The sequence below is a fragment of the Dasypus novemcinctus genome, chromosome 16 (genome assembly GCF_030445035.2).
Source record: "Dasypus novemcinctus isolate mDasNov1 chromosome 16, mDasNov1.1.hap2, whole genome shotgun sequence".
Lineage (NCBI taxonomy): Eukaryota > Metazoa > Chordata > Mammalia > Cingulata > Dasypodidae > Dasypus > Dasypus novemcinctus.
Window position 1 is genome coordinate 91883499 of NC_080688.1, and position 23440 is coordinate 91906938.

The following is a 23440-nucleotide window of genomic DNA, read 5'->3' on the forward strand; positions in this document are numbered from 1 at the left end:
CTCCTTTACTTCCTAATATTTTTAAGAAATTTTTTATGGCATAAGATTATATGCAGAGCAGGTCTGATAGCATTGAAAAACACTATTATCCATGAAAATATATGAAATATGTATATTTGCCTTAATGGACATGCATTGTCCATTTTTTCTTCCTGTTTGCATGTATGTATGTTTCTTGGTGTCTTTATAAACATAGAATTACAAATATATATACATGTATGTACTATACACTCAAAATTTATGAACATAGATTATATATCAGAGGTTAAAAATATGTATGTAATATTTTTAAAACATCTCAAGGACCACACGCTTATGTCTTGTTTTATTCTGTTTTGAAATTTTTTAAAAAAAGAATCCTCTCACCTTTTTAAATCCACTTTTCCCCCACTCCATCCCATCACACACCTTGCTTGCTTAAAATAAGTCTCATGATTGTTAGATGCTATATGCTATTTAAGTTCTAAAAGATATTGGCTTTTTGTTGTCAAAGATACACCTATCTGAAAATCAAAATATTACTCTGTTTTCAAAGTCTCTCTTTCTTCAGTGGATTCATTGCTTATACTGACACCCATTTAAGGATCTGTCATACACTGCGATGTGTCATTTCAATAATTTTATTTTCTTTACTTGCTAGATGTTTGTCTTTGATGACTTATAATCCCTAGCATTTTACATAAAGTTATGTGGGTGGGATCACAGGATTGGCAGCCTTAATAAACAGTATTAATTAAGTACAGTAGTACCTTTTGTTTTCGCTCCCCAGTATCAGTAAACAATGGTGAATTTAGGGAGCAGCTGTAATGCTTGTGAAAATAGATTGGAGATTTGTGGGGTTAAGTGGGGTAACTTGGAACCATTCACCTAGCCAATGGGGAATTTAAAAATGATCCTTTTGCTTTTAATTATCACAAAAGTGGACTTTTTGTTTGTATCATGCACATCCAGATGTTTTCCTATGTTCCTTCTGTCAACATGCTGCAGAAGTATTATTCCAAGGATCTTTCTACATTCACAGAACTCTACAGTCCTACTCTTAGCGTGCGCTACTATCTTTGATATGTAAACACTGTATGTCAGGGGGTCTATGATGTACTTGAAAATACACTGGCCTAGAAAACAGAAAGTCTAGCTCTATAGATGAGCTATGACTAGCTCTATAACCTTTGTAAGTCAGTTTATCTCGTGATATTGACTTCCTTCTCTGTATAAAAATTCTAACAGTCTCTACCTCGCAAAGTCATGTGATGTCTTCCGAGTATGTAGGCCTGCATTAGACCTGCTGAATACAGCAGGAGCGTACTTGAGTTCTTTCCTTATAGTAGTGAGTGTTCATTGATGATGGAGAATTTATATGAAAGGTGAATTTTGTCATTCAGTAGTGGGAAAAAAAACATAAGCTGTGTATACTTTGTCTAGTTCTAAGGGAAATTTAAGACAAAGTTGTGTCAAGGCGCTTACCCAGAGCAAACTGACAATAGCTGGAAATGTTTCTGTTCTTCCAGTTATTTATTCATTTATTTTTTATTTTAAAAACAAGTTATTGAAGTATATCATTCATACATGAACATACATAATAAACAATAATTGTATAGTAAAAGTTGTGAATTTACAAAACAAGCGTGCATAACATTATACATCACCCTACCATAAATACCTTGCATTGTTGTGAAACATTTGCAACAAATTACAAAAGAACATCAACAAAGTAGTACCACTAACTGTAGTCTGTATATTACATTTGGTGTATTTTCCCCCAACACACCCTATTATTTTTTTTTGTTCATAAACCATATATTTTATAAAAAATGTACAATCATTGACATTTGGTATAATCTCAGAGTTGCACATTCGTCATTTTTATCAACATTAGAGCATTTTCATTACTGCAAATACAAACAAAAACAAACCACTATCATACTCATATGTTAGCACCACTAATTACAAATTCTGTGATTTTTTTTTTACTATCAGAAAATCACGTAAGTTTATTTCAGATATAGCAGCAGTGTTAAAATTGACAAATTTAATTCTTAACTGTACCAAGTAAAACTTAGCCATTTAAATATTTTCACTTATTCCCTTCAAAGAACTGAGGGAGTTTTTCTTTTCCACCACCACATACAACACATTCCAATATTTCTATTTTTGGAGGGCTTTCAAATGGTAAGTAAACTGCTTTGGGGATATTTCAAAACTTCCTTACCCAAATGAAAACTAATCTGAATAAATATGTTATTACATAGATTTATCTGCAGATTCTTTAGAACATAAATGCAGTTACCATATAGTATAATTTTTACCTATTCACACCACAGTAACAACTGTCTGTCCTGAAAATTATGATGGACGCATTCTGTGATCTTCCAGTTAATAGAAATATTTATTGTTTTACCGCCAAGATAAGTTTTACTATATATCAAAACTACAGACTCAACATCGCATAGTCATTCAGTCTTTACTTACTCAGGCATATGAATGAGTGCCTATTTCTGTTCATGTCCAAACCTTTACATACCAGTTCTTTTTAAAAAGGTGTTTGTTGCAATTTTTTAAAATTTATGAAGTAGTATGTAATTATTAAAGTATATTTGGAAAATCAAAGAGAGAATACTACATTGACATTTTGATGCACTTTTATCCCAGGCTTAAAAATGATTTTATTAGTTTGATATATTCTAATGTATAATTGTCATGTAAATTCAGTGAAACACCCTACCTACCTAGGGGGAGGGAGGTAGTAGAAGCTTACCCTGGATGTCCTTCTAGGACTATTCCCGTAATGTAAGATAATAATTCGTGATGTAAATCTTTGCATTTAGGCTTCATCCAGGTGTCTAGGAAAGGAGGCCTCTATCCCTGTCCATTCATAGGTTCTTATTCATTTTCGTTAGTTCATTAATTCTGGCTTGCTGAGATGACCATTCTCCATAACTGCTCTTGTGTTGACTGAACAGATTACTGAGTCTTTGGATTTCTACTATTTTTTTTCCACACATATACCTTCTTATCTTAGTGATAACTAGTATAAAATTGTCAGGATCCAACCATTTAATTTTCGCTTTCTTGACCAAGCTTTCTCAGGGTGTATTCACTGGAAAATAAAACAGCAGGCCATAATTGAGTATTATATACAAAAGCAATTCCAATTAGAAGTGCTTAGAAAATGTTGACCTTCATAAAGTTTCTTCTTATTGCCTTTAATGTTCTGATGTGCACAGTGAGATGTGTTCAGTAGCTACCATTTCTGCACTTAATCTGGACTTCGAGAGCATCTTGGAAAGTTTTGTTCATCACCATTACATTTGGGAAATGTTGGTGGAGATATTGCTATTTTCTTCTGGCATTTAATTTTGTTCCATTTGAAATCTGAGGCAAGCCTGATTTTTGTTTCTTTAGATAACCCTCCATTCCCTGCGTGAATTTGTATGGGGTCCTTTTTATTTTCTTCTCCAGTGAAAAGAACTAAAGGGAAACAACTGTGTGTGTGTATGTGTGAATCAGAAAGGGTGTAGTTTTACAGTCTCTGAAACAAAGATACTGATAGAGATTCATTCAGGAGGAGGAAGAGCAGTGTTTGCAAAGAGTAGCCTCCCTTATAAGCTCTCGATTTTCTTACTGTTCTAGCCTTTGCATCCCCGAATCTCCAGGAAAAAGCATAGGAGAGGAGCCTGCAATGACATAAGCGGCAAATTGCACTCAGGAATTGGATCCTCAGTTGAATTTTTTAGTTCACAACTCTTAAAAACCTATACCACCTCAGAAAACTCACTGGCAATTAACATACTGACCAAATCCTGCAGTGTGGGAGACTGTTTCTAACCACATTTCTTTCTTCAAATTATTTTAGAGCCTTACTTAGAAGTAGCTAGCTTGACCAGAGCTAAAAGCCAAACTTGTTTGCTCCCCAGAGGCTCTAAATTCAGTGGAAGCAGCGGTCTGAATTTCCCTTTTGCACCACTCCTCAGCGACAATAGGTGGTTATTAGGGACCAGTGACAAAGCTTCAGTGCCCTCATGTAATGCCAGAATAATTTATTATTAAATAATAGAACCCAGGATTTTGTATTTCTGGTTCTATGTAAAAATGAATTGCTAAGGTAAAAGACCAACTTAAAAGTGGGCACCAGGGTTATAAAAGTTACCGGTCTCATAGGGTTAGTGTCTCTATAAGTTCATTGTTATATGCAATTAGAATACTTAGAATAGTATGTGCACAAACACACCCTGTGTGCTAACTAACATCTAACTTGTGATATGATGTTATTGATATTACCTTAATTCAATTCACTTCTCTTTCTTATAGATCAAATTGTGCTGAAAATATCCGCAAACACATTTTACATACTGGCAAACATGAAGGAGTCAAGATGTACAACTGCCCCAAATGTGACTATGGAACAAATGTCCCTGTGGAATTCCGAAACCACTTGAAGGAACAACATCCTGATATTGAAAACCCTGATCTAGCTTACTTGCATGCTGGTAAGGGACTAAAACTATTAAAAATACTCTTTTTTTAAAAGGATTTTATTAAAATAATCAAAATAGTTAATGTTGTTATTTGAGCGTTACCACCATTTATTTTAATGTAGTAGAATATGTGATTGTATCTGCTTCAAGTCTTGTAAAAATGTAGTATGTCCCCTCTTTTCTCTAGTATGAAAACAGGTCTTTCCAATTAAATTTTATCAAGAGTTAATTATCACAAAATAGTCGTCTTGGGAACAAGAAACTGAAACTTAGTACTAGCAAATATTCAAAAACCAAACTGAATTGGTTGTTCAGTTGAACTGACATAGCAGTAGCTGTTTGAGCTTCATATTTTGACTGCTTGCTAAAAGTCATTTATCTCCTTGTTTTTTGTACAAGTGTTTGTGATTATATCTGATTCCTTTCTGCCTCCATTTTCCAACGGGACTTGAGTGAGGAGAGCGAGTCAGAAAACTAGATAAGGTCCCCAGCAGCGTTCATTTCCCAGGCACTGGGCGGCACCCATCCGCGGTGGCAATGCCTGCAAAGGGAATCCTCAAGCCCTTGGATCTGGAGTCAGAGGCTCTGAAGGGTCCAAGGGATAATGACAACTGCAGAATTAAGAAAATCTGTTTGTATGGCCCATTGATGGTTGAAATTCAGCATGCAGAACAAGAAAACAGCAGATGATACGTGCAAGGCACTATTTGGAGGTGTAATTACCCTGAAGTAAATTTAAAGAAAGGTTCTTAGATTTCAGCCAAACAGAACTGTAGCTGAATAATGCCAGGTGGGTTAGTGTGTGTTTTCAGCATGGTCTTTATGGGCTTTCTGGCCTCAGGCAGGCTAACCTCACCAAGCCTCCAGTTTCTCCTATCTAAAATCTGAGATAAAATAGACAATGGGTATAAAGCTCTTAGCACAGTGCATTTTATACCTACCGTGTGTAATATAAAGGAGGTGCTTGGTAGTGCTGGTAATGGTAGAGGTAATAATAGCAATAGTTAAAAGTCATTTTCCCACCAAGAATATAAAACTCTTTTAAAAATATTTAAGCAGTGTTTGCTCTTTCATCTACATTGAAGGAAATAGAACTTGAGTCATTTGAGTTCAAATACTATTCCTAATACCTTTGGTAATGGAGTAATATAAGTTGTTTTGATGTTTTCTAGTGATGTAGTCTTTCAAATTTCTCAGACGTTGTATGCTTATGATCTACTTAGGCAATGGTACAATGTCTGGATTAGTAATCTTTCCATTGTGTAGAGCTATTTTTTAAGAAAAACATTTTTTTTAACAAAAATAGGCACTTGTATTGTTACTATGTTTTGTTTTGTTTTTAAGATTTTATTTATTTATTTATTTCTCCCACCCCTGGGAACTGAACCCAGGATTTCTAATGTGGGAGGGAGGTGTCCATGGCTTGTGCCACCTCCATTTCCACTTGTTGTGTCTTTCATTGTGTTTCCTCTTTGTGTCTCTTCTTTGTGTCATCTTGTTATATCACCCTGTTGCATCAACTTGCCATGCCAGCCCATCATGTCATGCTCATCTTTAGGAGGCACTGGGAACCGAACCCGGGACCTCCCATGTGGTAGGTGGGCACCCAACTGCTTGAGCCACATCTGCTTCCCATAGTTTTAAAGTGGACAGTTTGTAAGCTTTAGCTCACTGAAACAGACAAAGTCAAGCTGAATCACCTCGTGACCGTTAGTCCCAATGGGCCCCTCAGCACCATGAGTATGTGGCAGCGCAGGTGCCAGAGTGTGGCTTCCCAAAAGTAGGCTGGGGTAGCATGCCAGTTAGCCTTCCGCAGCTGCAGTACTGGCCTAGTCTCTCTTTGCCTTTCATTGTACCAATTAGACATTAAAAATGGATTATTTTTAAAAAATAAAATACCTGTACCTTATAAAAGAAACAGTCACCAAAGAAAGTAGAGAAAAGCACATTGCAGGCTACAGAAATATGTTCATTTTTTGTTCTGCTCAGTGAGGCCAAGCTCTTTTGTTTACATTATTGCTGTGCTGGTGATGCTGAATTTGTTTACTTGATTATACGTTTTAATCATTAGTATAGAAAACGTTCTAAGAAAATCATCCTAGTTCCTTTGTGTATGTGTGATATTCATATGTATATATAATCTCTTCATATTTTTATAATTCAGTTAGAAACTTTTCTAATAAGTCATAGCAGCATTCTGCAGTATTTTCATGAAGGAAGTCCCTGGGCTGCATGGAGGGATGTCAGTCGTTTATTTCTCCCTGTGTAGACATACTTTTGCTTTGATAAACTTAGCTAAATTAAGAGAAAACCCAGCATTTCGTGAAGCATATTGCATAGTTATTTTGATAAAAGTTTCAGATTCTTCGAAGGATGAAGTATAAAACTGCCCTAACACCAAAAAAAATTTTTTTTTTACTCTACACCTGATTTAACTAAGCCATTTTTACCAACTATCTAGGAGACAGAAATAGTAGAGTGATTTGGTGTATTTAAAATTTTAGTTGAGGAATATTTGTACATTTTTATATCTAAATAATGTATGTTATTTTTTAACTTGAAATGAATCGTGGGGAAAGGTTTTCTGTGGTTGTGCTCTTCCACCGGTGTCCCTCCGTTGGGACCTAACTCTGCAGTTAGGCAGCCAGGGACGTCGCCTGAAGACCGCAGGCCTGGAGCTCTAGTTGAGAGCAGAGCAGTGGTTCCCGCTCCGATGCTGGGTGGGAGGGGCAAGTCTCTTGACCTCACCAGACCTGTCTTTCCTTATCCCTGACTTTCTGGGTTGACTCTGCACCCTCCACGGCCCCATCCAGCCAATATGTGTTTCCATAGGGACAGCCTTGAGAGTAGATATGTTTTCGTTTCAGCACTATCATTTCTTTGCTGAATGGCTTTGGAAAATTTATTTCTACTCCATGGGCCTCAGTTTTCCTTCTGTGAGACAGGGATAACCACAAAGGGCTTTAATGTGCTTAAATGAGAGTGATCATAAGCTGTTTGGCCTGATATTTAGCATTAATGGCTACTCGGTTGCTTGCTTATCTGTCCCTTCTCCCCATGATTCATTTTCTCTTTTCTCAAATTTTTGGTTACTAGCAGAATGATTGTGGTATCATTTTGCATTGCATACTCCAGGGAATTAAAGGTAATTTGTGAAGTTTAATTTTAGTTGTACTCCTATTTGAAAAATAAGATAAAAGTGGTTTATGTATTCTCTTAACTATGAATTATTTAGAAATGTAAAATTTCCAGGCAGTCTGGAATTTTCTGGTTATCTTTTTAGTAGCTTTTGAAATAGTAATAGAAATCCACTATGGTTAGAGAGCATAATCTGGATTATTTCAGTCCTTAGAAGTTTCTTTTAGGCCTTCCTTATGGTTAACCGGAGGCCCACTGGACAGGGGCATGAATGCCGACAGTCCCCTTACACCACGTGGGTCCAGTGTGCTGGCGCTGCAGTTCATGTGCTCTCCATCCTCATTCACTCTTTCCATGCTTGTTCCATCCAGTAGAAGAAAGGACATTAAGTTGTCCACCATTACTGTGGACAAGTCTCATTTTCTTTTTAGTTCTGTTAATTTTGGCTTTACATAATTTGGAAGCTACATCACTCTGTGCTCAGAACTGTAGGATTGTTTCAATCACATACACACATACCATAAAGGATATTTATGTTTATTCCTTTATTATTATGAAATGTTTGATTTTATCGTTTATAATACTTCTTGCCATTAGTCTACATTGTTTCATATTACTGTACCTATACCAGTTTTTTTTTGTTAATGTCTGAGTGCATTTTTTTCTATCCTTTTCCTTTCAACATTTTTTACCCTTTCTGTTCTCCTTATTTATAATGTATCTTTAGCTGCTGTAACAATTTTAATCTTTCACTTGAAATATTTAGCCCTTTACTTTAGTAATTATACTTGATATAATGATTGATATATTCATAATAATCAAAAACAATAACTACCCAAATGTCCATAAAGTGTTTAAAGGTTGAATATTTACATAAAGAAATACTTTAAATCAATGAGAATGAATGAACTATAATTACAAGCAGTGGTAAGAATGGATTTCAGAGTCAGATCATTGCATACAATAAGACATACATAAATTAGTACATTCTATACTATTCCATTTATATTAAATTTAAGTACAGGCAAAACTAATCTGTGGTGTTGAAAGAAAGCAGGATATGTTTTTCCTTTGGGGTGACAGGGACTGGAATGAGGTGCAGTAGGGCTAGTAATCTAGCAGTGGGTTTAGTAATCGCTAAGCTACAGTTTTAGAAATTGTATTTCTACTGTTTCTCTTTTCCACAAATAAGCTTGGTGTTCATTCCCTGCACCTTGAGAAAGAATTCATGTACATCCATGTTCGCAGTGCAAGTCACCTTTAGCTGAGTTTAATGCATAGGTAGACTTCCTCAGCTTCCATGTTTGTATCTCAGTAATCCCAGCATAATCCAAGAGAAGAGGGAGTTGACCAAAGGAGAGGGCTGAGTGGACCTTGCTGAGCTTTCCTGATTCTGCAAGTGACAGACTTTTATAGTTAGGCCTTTGCCACTTACCGAGCCTTGTTATTGAAATAATGCTCTCTGTCCCTGGATAAATAACCACTGGAAGACACAAAAGGTAGTCTGGTAATTTTCTCTGAGGAACTGAGATTTTAGTGTAGGAAATATGTATGTCTTTTCTATATGTAATGAACAAATTGCATTCTGATTTTAGGAGAAATTAAGTATTAAAAGATGATGTGGTCTTTTTAAATCTATTTTTCTTCTGTCATACTTTTAAAAATAATCATGCTTAAATTGGTGTGATTTTCACCTGTTCTTATCTATTCAGACTTAATCATTTAAAAGTGTACGTTAGATCATACCTGCACAGTATGTAAAACACATAAATCCATCATACTTTATTCACAGAAATTTTTATATTTTTCTAAGATAATAAATTTTTAATCTCAACAACATATTATTTAACTGCATTCCTTAATATTTGTTTCATATCCAGCTTTAAATACAATAACATGAAAAGTGTGACTTTTATCAAAACCATAAATCCATTTCTTTCTAATGGTAGCTAATTCAGTGCTATTTGAAAACTGGTTGCTTTTTTCTATTCAAGTCTATCACTTTATACTGGGGCAGATTAAATTTCATATTCCACCTCTGAGCCCATTTATTCAATCAAATGCAGTTAGGTAAAACAGCTGTAGCCTTTTGTTTCTTTGCCATTCCTGCTCATTTAGTGCTATATTCAAACTTTCAGTTATAAAAGATATTCTTAATCATTAATAAAAAAAATTAGTGTTCTGATATGTAGAGTCTTGTAGAATTTTGTCTTTTCCCAAATTCCTGAGATCCCAGTCCTCTATTTTTAATCCAGTCACTCTCGTCCCATATTTTTTCTGTCGAGTGCCCTGAAACATCATGGCATTTTGTACAATAATTCATTTTATGGAAAGGTCCAAAAATCTCAGAAAATCCTGACAGTTTCTCACTGGTTCTCCCTTACATAAACCAATTATTGCTTCAACCAGAAAGGAGTGAATTTTTTTCTGACATGATTGCCTTTGGTAAATCCATGCTGACTCACACCTATTAAATTGTACTTCTCCAAATGTATCATTAAGCTCATCCATAAGTATCATCTCAAATTTATTTCCTAATATAGATGTTTGACTTACAGGTCTATAATTGCCAGCCTATCCTCTCTTTCTTTTTATCCTTCAGATTGGATTCCTCACTTCCTGATCTCTTTGGTACTTCACAACTAACAAAAGACTTCCTAAAATAATGAACAGTTCAAGGACTTGATTCTTTAACCTCATACATCGTCCATGGGTTAATTCACTACTTTTCTTAGCTGCTGCAAAGTGCCTTTGTTCCTATCTAAACACACAGGGCCCTTTGCTTTCACAGCATCCTCAAAAGGCCTTCACGGCATGGTGTGTTTCATATTTTGGTAGCTGGCCTTTCTCTTCCCCCTCTCTCTCTCTCTTTTTTTTTAGGAGGTACTGGGAATTGAACACAGGATCACCTTATACATGGGAAGCAGGCACTCAACCACGAACTACATGAGTTACATCCATTCCACCCTCTCTTTCTTACTCTCACTCCTGTTTGGGTTACTATGTTTAGAAGCAATCTTAGATACTTTGTAATCAGAAGAGAAATTCTGCCAAAGCAGAATCAACTGATTTTTTTTTCATTAATTTATTTGGTGTCCAGGATAATCGCAGTTGTGCATGTTTATCAGTAAATATTTACTAATTCCAAGTTAAACAGACTCTTTGGAATTCATCACTGTTTCTCTTTTCTTGAGTAATATACTGATGTATATGCTGAAATAGGCGTGTTCAAAATCTAGTGACACATTCTTAAGTATTTTAAAAATTAATCTGTTTAAGAATAAGTAGAAACTCCCTAACTTCAGTATTTCTAAAAACTTCCTATTCCTACAGTGTTAGAAAATATTTGCCACTATGTATGTGTCTGGACCATCCTGCTGTTTTTCCCTCCTGCTGTCCTCCTGGGTGAGGGTAATCCTCATTGTTCTAGTGTAATCCAAACTGCTTTTACGCATGGATTCCTATGTTAAGTGGGTGGTAAAAAAAATGAAGAACTCTCTTATTTTGCACTACCACATTTTGTCTTTTCAATGACAAAGAAAGAAAAAGTGCATTAACAGTGTCGGTGCCAAACTTTTCACTAGGTCATTGGATATTCAAAACAAATCTCTTTGCTTTGTACAATTTCCAACTTAATGTTTTTTGAGATCGTCAAGAGGTTAGGTTGGCCGGGGTAATGTAGTCACGGCGTGGCAGATTTAGATCCATGCTACATCCCTTCAGTTTTCCTGTGTGAGCATAATCCTGCAGCTGCAGGAGCTTTAAAAAAAATCAGGACAGACAGCTGTCTGGAAAGGCTGGATGACTCCAATATATGACTTTCTGGGACAGGCAAAACTTTAGAGACAGTAAAAAGAAACAACCCAAAACATTAGGGGTTGCCAGGGGGTCAGGGTGAGGAGGCGCGTGATGAGCAGATGGAGCCAGGGCCTCCGCAGGGCAGAGAAGTGCTTCTGCGTGACATTGTCATGGTGGCTCCATGGCGTTAGGTGCTTCCACACGTCCCTAGCACTCTTCACACTCCTGAAACTTAGTGTGAACTGCGATCGCCAGTCAGTAGTAGTGTAACAATGCTGGTTCACTAATTGTGACAAGTGCCCCACACTAATCAGAGATGTTAACAGGCGATGCTGTGTGCTTGGGTGGGGTTGGGAGGGCTGGAGGGAGGCACATGGGAACTCAGCACTTCCTGTTTTTATTTTTCTGTAAAGCTAAGAGTGCTCTAAATATAAGAAAGTATTATTTTTTTAAAAAAAGAAATTAGCATCTATAGGTTAATGAAATTCTTATCATAGAAACTTTAAAACTTTGGCATTTTAAGATTTCAAATAATCCGAAGGCATGTATTATTAGTAAGTATCATGGTAAAATAGATTTTTTTTTAAGTACTAGAGTAAATGTGTTTGCAGTTGTATCCTTACTGCCTAGTGCTACAGAGCCTGACACATGAATGGATGGATGGACAGATAGAAGGGAGGGAAGGAGGGAGGGAGGGAAGATGGAAAGGATGGAGGGAGGGAGGCAATTGAACTGGGTCTCAGTGTTCTGACCTCATCACCATTGAGATGTGTGACTGAGCAAGTCATCCAACCATTCTATGTCTGTGTCCTCAAGTGGAAAATAAGTAACAAGTGTCTAGCCTTCCTTATGAATGTGAGGTTCAAATTAGATAATGCATATTATCTTGGAAAACTGCAAAGATATCATTAATATTGTGCTTTAAAAGACAAAGGTTCTGTGTTTTGTTATTGCTATATAAAATAAAGTCACGGTACACAATTAAAATACAGATTTGTCTGTAGCACCTATCGGTTCAGCACAAGGTATCCATAGTTCATGGAAATCCATTCAATTAATCATTTTGGGTTGATCTCAAGCCTTTAGATCACTCAGGTTCACCCCTACCTACATGGTCTTTAAAGAAAAGTTTTAAAGTTACATTTCGTTTTTTTCCCAAAATGAACTGTATCCTCTTTGCCTTGCCAGGCCTGGCTAAGTATCACTGGTGCTGTGAAGACCTTCCCATATGCTTCTTCCTTGCATCTGCAAGGTTACACAGGCCGTGCGTTATGACTGCCTCGTCGACAGGCAAAATGGTGCTCTTATCAGGACCAGTGTGCCACACTCATGAACTGAATTCTGAAAGTTAAAATGGTTAAAAAAAAAGGAAAGAAACCAAATTGTGATCTTATCCCCCCGACAACCTCATTTATCAAAATTTTAGGACAAAAATTGATTATGGAAAGTTATAGTGGGGGCAGTATGATATTATCAGGTAATTGATGTGACTTTTACTTTTATATAGACCTTTTATCAACTGTTTAATGCAATATAATTTATATATTTTACACATTTACACACATACATTCTTATTTTGACCTCAACTACAATGCAACTTTATAAGAGGGAAACAAAGTAAGTGTTGACACTACCTAGACTGATTCTACATAACAGGTGACTATTTCAGGTGAGCCCATTTAATGAAGACTAGCACTACAAGTATTTCAAATTAAAAGGGAAATTTAGGTATATCATTTAATATAGCTTTGAAACTTATTTAAAAAACGTGATCATGTGCATTACTCTTTGAAATTTTATTTCTATTTTTAGTGGTAAAATTGTCTTTTAGCAAGTTTACCTTATTTCTTTCAAGTTTTTATTATTAAATAATTTTAACCTTTCAAAGAAGTTGCAAAAATAAGAGTTTCCATGTTCCCAGTGCCCATTCCCCCAAATGTTATGTTACATCATATGTAACTATAGTGCAGTTACTAAAGGTATGAAAATTAGCACGATTTTTATAAAACTACAGGCATTGTTCATGTTTTACCAGTTTTTCCACTAAAATCCTTTTGTTTATCATGATCCTATCCAGCATCCTGCATTCCTTTTAGTTGTCCCTTTTCATTAGTCGTCTTCAGTCTTGACAGTTCCTCAGTCTTTCCTTGTCTTGCATGGCCTTGACACTTTTACATGGTCCTGGCCAGTTATTTTGTGGAATGTCCTTTAATATGAGTCAATCTGATGTCTTATCCTTATTGGATTTGGATTCTGTGGGAATTCTAGGATCCAGGAGAGCTGAGCCCTCCTCATTGCATTCACCAGATCGTATCTTGCAAGTGGTTATTTTTCCACTTTAAAAACAAATACTCCTATCTTTTCTCTATTTTCTGCACTCATACATACTGAAAATATTAAGTAGGCATTTTTGTTGGTGGGGGTCACTAGAGGAAGGGGTAGATTGGGATGGGAAAGGTGAAATTGTAAAGAGTTAATACAAAATTATACTAATGGGCTTGAACCCTTAAAATTAAATAAGCCAAAAAGATGTTATGTGATGCCTGCTAATCATCTGAAATATGTAAATCTACTTAGTAAATTTGCAAAGTTTGTTTATTCAGGAAAATATGAATAATAATTATTAAACTTATAGATATGCTTACACTTTTTTAATGTTTCCAGTTTTGTTAGATTAAAATTGCTTAGATACAATCTTTTAATTTAGTAGTCATTGAAATCACCTAATAACTTATACAACAGCAGAATATAATTTAGGCCCCAACTACATACAGTGATATTTTTAATGGCTGGTCTGGATCCTTTTTAAAAGGCTCTGCTCTAACAAGTTCACACTTGTCACAGTTATTAGCTCTTTTCTTTGAGTAGGATGTCAGTTTGATTGGCAGAGTCTTTCTTTTCTCTTGTGAAAAATCATAATTTCAGTGCATGCTTAAAATAACAATCTAGCATAAGTGATTTCCTGTTTGTAAATGAAAAGGCACAATCCTAGAAGGAAAGCTAGAGGATAAAATGGGTAACTGTATAACTCAGTGAACTCTGGGGTCTGCAAAGATTGTGATTAAGAATACAAATATGAAAATATTCTTTCAGGATCTATCAGAAAGGTATGTTACTATTCAGGGTATTGATAGTGGGGTGACATATGAGGAAAAATGCACCTAAAGCATACTTTTTTTGAGATATGAATGTATTTGTATTGTCATAGGTATGTTTTCTCGATAAAGAGCCACACAGTAGCAAATAAAAATATTGAATTTCCGTATTGGGGAAGTCCTGCCACTTCCTAAAATAAAATGGCATAAATCTCTGAAATATATAAGTTGTATCTAACAAAAGAAAACAGGCCAATATGCCAAACCCTCCATCTTAATGTTTGTACTTATAAACTTTACTCCTAGAAAAATGAAAATTAGCCTAATTATAATTAATGCTTAAGAGTTACTTCCTGAAAACCTGCTGGTTACTCAACTGTTGCCGTCTGTGAGCCAGACTCAGCAAATAAACACACTAACTCACCCCTCATGTGGGACATGACTTCCAGGGATGAGCCTACCTAGCACCAAGGGATATGACGAAGTGCTAACCAGCAATGCATTTTTTTAAAGACCCTAACCAAAAAGGGGAAACATTAAATACAACAGAGTTTTTATGTCTAAGATATTTCAAAGTGAGTCAGGAGGTCATTCCAGAGATTATGCTTATACAGGTCTTGAGCAGATTTCACTAACTGCCACAGTAAACAAAGCCTCAAACAAGAGTGTTTCCGAGGGCTCTAGGGACATCTGGACATCAGAGGGCAAGACACATGGCCTCATGAAGTCGACACCCCTTCAGCAGACTCTATTTGGGACTATATGATAATCTATTTCCCCAATATAACATAGTTATACTCATTTATAATTCCCCAACTCGTGATTCTTCTACACCTTTTATTTGAACCTATAATTCTCAATACACCTGTTAAATATATCTCACAGAAACTTAAACAGTTCAACTGTTCATATGGCCTTTTAAGCCCTGAATCCCAGCAGAGTAGCAGCCCACCCCCTACTCTCCAGTTCTTTGGGCTTGCCCTGAACAATCAACAAAATGATGACGATGGACAAGTCCCATCCCAGAAAACAAGAATTATCCACAAGTGCAAGCAAAACAATTCTTTCCATCTGCCCCATAATATCTAAGTCCCCTCTCAGCCTGAAGCAGTTGGAATGGACATCACCCCAAATCCCTCAAGATTGAGGAATGAGTAAACATAAGGGGAGATTTTTAACCAGAACCAAAGTAGATTTATTTTTATGTAGTTACTATATTGTGTTAATGAAAGAACCTGTAACATTGATATTAAGATAGTGGTTGCCAGGGATTCAGAGGGATGGGGATGGGATGAATAGATGGAACACAGCACTTTTAGGGCAGTAAATGTATGATAAATGTATAATACTGCAATGATGGACACGTGGCATTGTACATTTGTCAAAACCTATAAAACTTTACAGCACAAAGTGTAAACCGTAATGTAAACTACAGACTTTGGTTAGTAGCAGTCCTTTTTGGTTGGTTCAATAGTTGTAACAAATATTCCACACTAATGTAAGATGCTAATAAGAGGGGAAACTGTGTGAGTGGATGGGGGGTTAGATGGGAATTGCCTATACTTTAGAGGTAATTTTTCTGTAAATCTAGAACTTTTCTAAAAATAAAGTTTATTATTACAAAAAAGACAAGGCTTCTTTGCAGGTACTATAGATTAATTTAATCATATTATAGTACATGAAATGTAAGTTTTAATTTTTTAAATTAGCAAATAACTTTTTTTGGGGGGGAAACTATTTTCAGGATTCCATTGCACATTTCTTGCCTGTTTTCATTAAGCTAGGATGAATTACAGTACTGGTTTTCTTCCAGGTGTTGGCCAAGAAAAGATTTTCCTTTTTTTTTTTTGCCTTAAATAGAATCTGTATATCAAACTAATGAAGTAATTCCTCATTCATCTTGGAGTAAGGTTTATTTCAGTTAATCGCTTTTAGAGATAAAAGTCTTGTGGTGATTAAATTAGTATTTGTAAAGGGTGTTAGAACGGTTTCCTCCGAAGAGGGGCCTGGGCGGTCCTTGGCTGGGTTTGTTCACCCTGTGCAGCAGAAAGGACAGACACACCGAATTCGGTTGGGAAGGAAAAGAGGATTTATTTGCCTGTACAAGACCAGAGTTGTACAATTTCAAATCAGCCTCCCTGAACTGCAGAAATTCTAATATTTTAGACCATAGGCCATTGGGGTGCTAATGGATAATTGAGGCAGAGCTGAACACAGGTTCCTTCATTAAAAAAAAATTAAAGGTTGAACATAGTGGAGGTGGGTACCAAATCAGGGTGAGTTACAAAGTTACAATCATTATCAGAGATCAAGGTTCTGGGATTGGTAAGTACAGAGTAGAGGTCAGTCACAAAGTGTTCCATTTGGATATTAAACAGGAGGGTGGCCTGGTGACCATCACAATGGCAAGTTTCCCCAAGGGTGAGCCTAGTTCTGAAATAACCATAAACAAAGGTAAGTTCAGTCTAGAATTGCCATCACAATAGTAAGTATATACAAGACAAGGGAGAGGCTAAGTTTTGAGCAACCATGAACAGGGGTGAGACCTGTTTAGAATGACTATCTTAACAGCAGGTCTAGGCTAAATCTAGCCAGTTTCAGGGATTTCAGGTATTAAGCTTTGGGTATTCTATAATTTACCAGAAATTGAAAGACACCTATACGATGATTTAGTAATCATAATTACTTGTTAATTCTTGACAGTTCAGTACAGTGGCTCAGTATTTAAGCTATCCTGGCTTTTTCCAGTACTACACCTGGCACATGTTAAGTGCTCTATTTAATAAATATAAAACATTTAACTGAAATCACTCTGTCTTGTATGTTCTCTTAATTGTGCCAGTAGGGTGCTGCTCTTGGGTGACAAGAGTAGACATTCCAGGTTGTATTTTATATGTTGGCTCTAAAGATTTTCTTTTAGTATAAAATGGTAAGGACTTCAAAATGCCCAGGTAGTTCCCTTGAAATCTTGAAATTTTGGAGTGCTGTTTGGTTGTATTACAGTTGGCTTCACCTAAGGCAGGGGTTCTTAACCTTTTTTATTCCATTGACCCCTTTGCCTTTCAGGTGAAAACCACTGACAGTTTACTAAGTCCACACTATACCGTGTATTGTTCAGTAAATAGATCACACCCATACCAACCTGTGCCTACAAGAATTTTTTTTTTTAATTTTCAATTCAAGCTCATGGACTCCTGAAATCAAGGGGTCCGTTGAACCCCTGGTTAAGAACCCCTGACCTAAGGTTTTATTGTTTAAAATTACACCAAATGCATTACTTTTTCTCACTCATTGGGCAGTAAGTGCCATATTTTAGCATTCTTTACTTTAACAACTAAATAATTATTGACTATATTGACATTTTTATAGAGTATCACGTCAACACTGAAGCATTTACTTTGTGCTGTTTTACAAATAAGTCATTGATAGGATGATGCCTTGTTATTTAGACAGAGCAAGTTTCGTGCTTTTAAATCAAGGGCCTGATAGAGTACATAGCATATTATAATCCCTCTCATTCAGACTGCACATTTAATTGTAATTAAATTTGTTTGACTTGTAAGCACTTTTGCTATTTAATCAAGTGTTGGAAATATTCTAGTTTTTACTGCAGGGATGGAATTATAGCTATATCCTGTCTAACTCAAGTGTAAATGAAGATGATTAATCTGAAGTGCCAGAAGACAAGTTGAAGAGTACTTGATGTTTGTGAAAGTTGAGTAATAAGAGAAGTGAGAGGAGAGAGCAAAGCCTGAAGCTGGGCGCTTGGTGAGGACACCACAGGGTCAGCAGAGTAAATACCAAGCAAGAGAAAGAAAACAAGATAGCTCTTTAAAAGTGATTGACTCACATTTTAGGTTTCTTTTTGTTTTACTTAAATTTTATTCTGTGTCATTTTTGCTCATATTTCTGGCCTTTCTCCCATATGTAAGGGAAAAAATGTGGTCTTTTTTCTCTCTGATGTATGTTATTAGATCATGAATCTTTTACTATGAACCAGAACTCAGTCAAAGAAGTTTTTTAGATCTAATTCTGTGTTACATTCTGATGTATTTTCTTTTTTCATCCCAATTTCTTATGTACATCTAAGAAAATGTGTTAGACCTTTTAAAGATATTTTATGGTCAGTTTGAGCAAATCAAATTTTATTAATTTCTTTTTTACATTGAAGTAGACATTTGAAATCCAGGGCACTGCATTTTTATTATTTATGGCAGGATCAATTTGGGTGTGTTATCTTCTAGGCATTAAGATGTCAAGGTATTTACCTATTACATTAAATATGCATAGTCCTTTTACTCAAAGTATAAGAAGCAATATCTTATCATCACAGTACAGATAAAATTGAATGTCTTTGGCATAAAAGTTTTGGGATAGACTTGGGATATTACATGTTAATTTACACAGAATTTTTAGCTGAATAGTGACATTTTGTTACACTGTACTTCTTCATGTTTATCCTCATTGTCATTGTCTCTCAAAGTAAGCCCTGTTCTTCTGCACAGGGAAGGAAATCTTGACCAAATGATACCTTTTCGTAAATCTCTGGATAGCCCAAAGATCTTTATCTGCACCCCACTGTTTCTACCTCTTGAGAAAATAGATGCTCTCATGAGATTACCCAAACATATGGCTATTTATTCTATTCCTATGCCATCCAAGGTGGGACTCTTGTTTTTTAGAGGAATCTTTATGTAAAACCAAAGCCATAGAAATGTAGAAAATTGGAATGTGATGATGGCAGTTATATGGAGTTTAACCTCTAGAATCTGAATGCAAGATACCCAATCCATATCAGAAATGAAGCAAACTAACCTTTCTTTAATAGTTCCAATTCACTAATAAAAGCTATTTTCACTTTATCTGGTGACTGCTTCTGAATCATATCATTGAAAAGCTCAATCAGTAATTTCTAAACTTTTTTAGTGAGGAAAATATATCAACTTCTTTGAGTTTGAGATTCATTTTCTTTTGTGTCTCAGTGTATTGCAAACATATTTTAAAGACCTAAAGTGATTGGAACTTAATTTTGCTTGACAATTTGTAACTTCTCTTGGATTGAGACATGCTTGATTGTCACCAAATTTTGGAGTTTTGGTGCTTCCTGTATTATTCTGGATATTGGCTTAACACCATTTGGCCATTCCCCCAGTATTCACATCACACCCCCCCCCCCCCGCCCCTGGAACCCTCAAACCTGTGCTCAACCCTGAGGATGCCATAGTGAGCCCAGCAAGCATGGACCTCACCTCCATTGAGCTTATTTTTTCAGTAAGAATATACAACAATGTATACAACAATGCAAATACATTCCTAATTACGCTCTAAGGCCTGTAAAGAAAAAGGCACAGAAGGCATACTTAGGGAAGGGCTGGGCAGGGAGCTGGGGGAGGGTTTGCTCAGCTTTGGAGCAGAAGAATGAGAAGTTTTGGCTAAGAGCAAAGAGGCCAGTGGTGGGAAGCATTCCAGGCAGAGCCAACCACAAGGGCCTGTGGGGAGGGGAGAGACTTTGGGAATGTGCAGGAATTTGTTGGGTTGCAACAATGATGATGCTCCAATTGCTGTCACCTTATTAGACCTCTTTCTAAACAATCTTTTAGCTGCTTTTTTGAGTATAAGAAATGTCTGTAGAGCAAAATTGAATTAATTTCATTTTTTTCTAAATAATTCACAATATATGTAATAATAACTTTTTATATGAGCGCTCACTATTTGCCAGATAGGCTGTTTTTAAAAGTATGATCTCACTTAATTTCTGTAACAACCCTGTGCTACTGTTATTGCCAATTTACTGATGAGGGGTTAAAGTAATTGACCCAAATTTATGAGGCTAGTGACACAATTTGAAGCCAGGCGTTGGTTTCAGTATAGCATACCACTAGTATGCTCCTGGTTTATGCTAGAGATTTGACAGTGTTGTATGTGGTACCTGGATTAAATGTTGCCATCCCCAGAAGTGTTTTATCAGTCAGATTTGATCCTAGAAGAACCACTTTGAGTGAAGTAGAATAAGAGATTTATTATAGGGATTAAACCCTTCATAATTGTGGGAGTTAAAACTTAAAAGTGACCTTAATGGAATGAATTCGCTTTCTGTATGAAAAACCACTTTAAAACCAGAAGTTTTAAATGTGTCTGCCACGTTTTTGAGGCATGACATGTGGGATTTCCTTGGCAGTATGCTACTTTTAATGTACCAGGCAGGTGCTCAGTTAAATTGGGGACCTGTTCTGGATTGAATCGTGTCCCCCACAAAGATATCTGCAAGCCCTAAGCCCAGGTCCTGTGGATGTGTGCCCATCTGTATGTCGGATCTTTCACGATGTTATTAGTTCAGTTGAAGCCAAACTGCATCAGGGCACCTCCATTCGGTATGACTGGAGTTCTTGTCAGCTGAGGGAAACTGGACACGGCAGTCGGAGACAAGGGAGAGGAACAGCCGTCTGACAGAGGGACAGGTGGAGTGAGGGATCGCCAGCAAGCACCACCGGAGCGCGGCCGCCTCGGGGAAGCACAGTCTTGCCGACACTGGGGTTGGACTTTCTGCCTGCAGAGCTGTAGGACAGTGCATTCCTGTTCATTATGCCAACCAGCGTGTGGCGATGTTAAAGCAGGCCTGCACACTAAGACAGGACCAAACTGTGAACAGGAAGTTTTAAAAATTTAAGAGTAAACTTTGATAGGAATCTTTACTAGTTCGTAAACATATACAACACAGAGGCAAAAGTGATGCACATAAAAAGAATTCACTCTCCAGACCAGAGACATGGCACCATGTGGTAAGATAGGGTTTCCTGCGTCTGACTCATGGGCTGGCCTTTGGTAAGTGGTATTTCAGGAATAGGTTGTCATTTAATTTACTCCCTCGTTACCCCATCCAGTGGTTCAATGTTTGTTTATGACTGGGCCCAAGGAAAATTCAGAATTCTTACCTTTCTCCATTGACTTATTTGAGATCTTTTGACCCTCACTTTCTTTCTTTAGTTACACTTCTCCTTTGGCCTCTTCTAGAACTTTTGACCTTAGAATATGTTTATCTGCTGTGTCTTCAGAAGTCGTAATTCTTTTAATATGTCTCTCCTCAGACATGGTGATCTCATTCCTAAGCATCGTGCTTCTGGCATTTCTAGGTCATCTGTGTTGAGTGTGTGTATTTTGGACCTCTTTACTAATCTAAATAATTTTTATCATATGCTGCTTAAAAATCTAGCATTTCAAATATCTGTAATTGTGACTTTTAGGAGAATTTCCAGGTAGTATTTATTAGAGATTGGTCCACCTATTTCTTGAATCTGACTGTGGAATTAACCTTTTGTAATTAAGATGCTCTGTCTCTTTGACACATAGTATGCCCTTTTACTTCTTGTTAATTTTATTTTTACCTCCAATCATTTTTTTCATCATTTTACCCATTTACTCATGATCTGCTTCTTCAGTACCTTTCAAATGCTAAATGCTGTCCCATTTATCCTTAGTAACCATGCTGAATTTTTTCTGTCCTTTTTAATATTTAGGTTTTATTGGATGAATGTAGATTGCACCTTCTCTGTGTCTTAAATAATTGCCACTTAAGGGAATTAAGAACTACAAGGGAAGGAAAATGCTGAGCCATAGACTAAGCAATGGGGGAAAACGTTCCCACTGGGTCCAATTTCCTAGGAAGGACCATCAGGATAGTGGCTCTGTCCTGGAATTATGGTCTCAATGACCTCTAGAAAATGATCAGTTCACAAAGGACCTTGCCTTTGTTTGCACCAAGAAAAGTAGGGGTAGATGGTAGTCACCTCCCAGAAGAAAGATGGCTCTCTTGGCCTTGGCTGACTTACAAAAGCATGGGAAGAGCATATAGAGGTAGCATTGACAGTGCAGGATTAGCCATGAGCAAGGTTTAATATATGCCGCTAGAAGGATACATTTGATCCAAAGTGGAGGTTAATAGTGTTTCTTAGATTCAAAGGCTTGCATTTTGATCATATATCATGTATTTAGTATTTTGTAGCATAATTTCTGTTGCTTATAATATGTAGACATTTAGCTAACCTGCACAGCTATAACATCTTTTAGGCTTCTACTCATCCAAATTTTCTTACTTTTTTCCCTTCGTTCTGCAATCTGTAATCTTGAGAGTGAATATATTGAATATTAGAATTGAAATATGCAAAAATGGATTTACCCTATTTTAGTTAGCTCTTTAGATAACCACTCTGATGTTTTATATTTAGAAATGAAGTATAAGGTAACAAGTAGATTTTTTATATATAATGATGCCCAGTAGGTCAGTTATAATGTGAAATCAGGAGACCAATATAGAAATATTATAAGCAGGTAATTGTGTTTTCAAATCTTTTACTTATCAACCTGACACTTAATAATGAAAGTGTGAAAGCAAAAGGCAAAAAGGTAGATGTCAAAAATTTAATGACATAAACATTGCCTTTTTTTCCTAAAATTCTTCATATTAATTGCATTTTTATTTTAAATTCTTACATAGTCAAATGATGATATAGGCAATCTTCATAATATTTATATAACCTTAGGGTAGCATAGGCATGAAACAGAGGACCAGGAAGAAGAAAAAAAAGTAAACAAAGTTTCACAATAAATTAGGAGAAAACATTTGCAACACATAAGACAGATACAGAAAAATATAATTAGTATTCCCACAGTAGGTCAGTATTCTTAATATACAGAGACCTCCCACAATTGATTTTAAATTAAAAGACAAATCTGAATAGTTATTTTAAAATGCAGATTGCCAGTAAAACATGCAAAGATGTTTAATGTTTAACTCATTCGCTATCCATAGTCCAAAACAGTAAGATGCTAGTTTTTTTAAATTGGCATAAGATTGGCACCTTAATGGTTGAGAATAACCAGTGATAAGGTATATACAGGCAAACTGGAATTCTCACATATTAGAAATGAGAGAGCAAG

General features: G+C 36.2%; 1 protein-coding gene across 2 annotated transcripts in view; it reads left to right on the forward strand.

Annotated features, from left to right (window-relative positions):
• Positions 1–23440, forward strand: part of ZNF407 (zinc finger protein 407) — a 516959-nt gene that overhangs the window by 376941 nt on the left and 116578 nt on the right. For both annotated transcript variants that reach the window (XM_058277896.2, XM_071208590.1), the window contains one exon: positions 4309–4487. In XM_058277896.2, coding sequence (XP_058133879.1) covers positions 4309–4487 — 179 coding nt within the window. The remainder of the gene's footprint in view (positions 1–4308; positions 4488–23440) is intronic.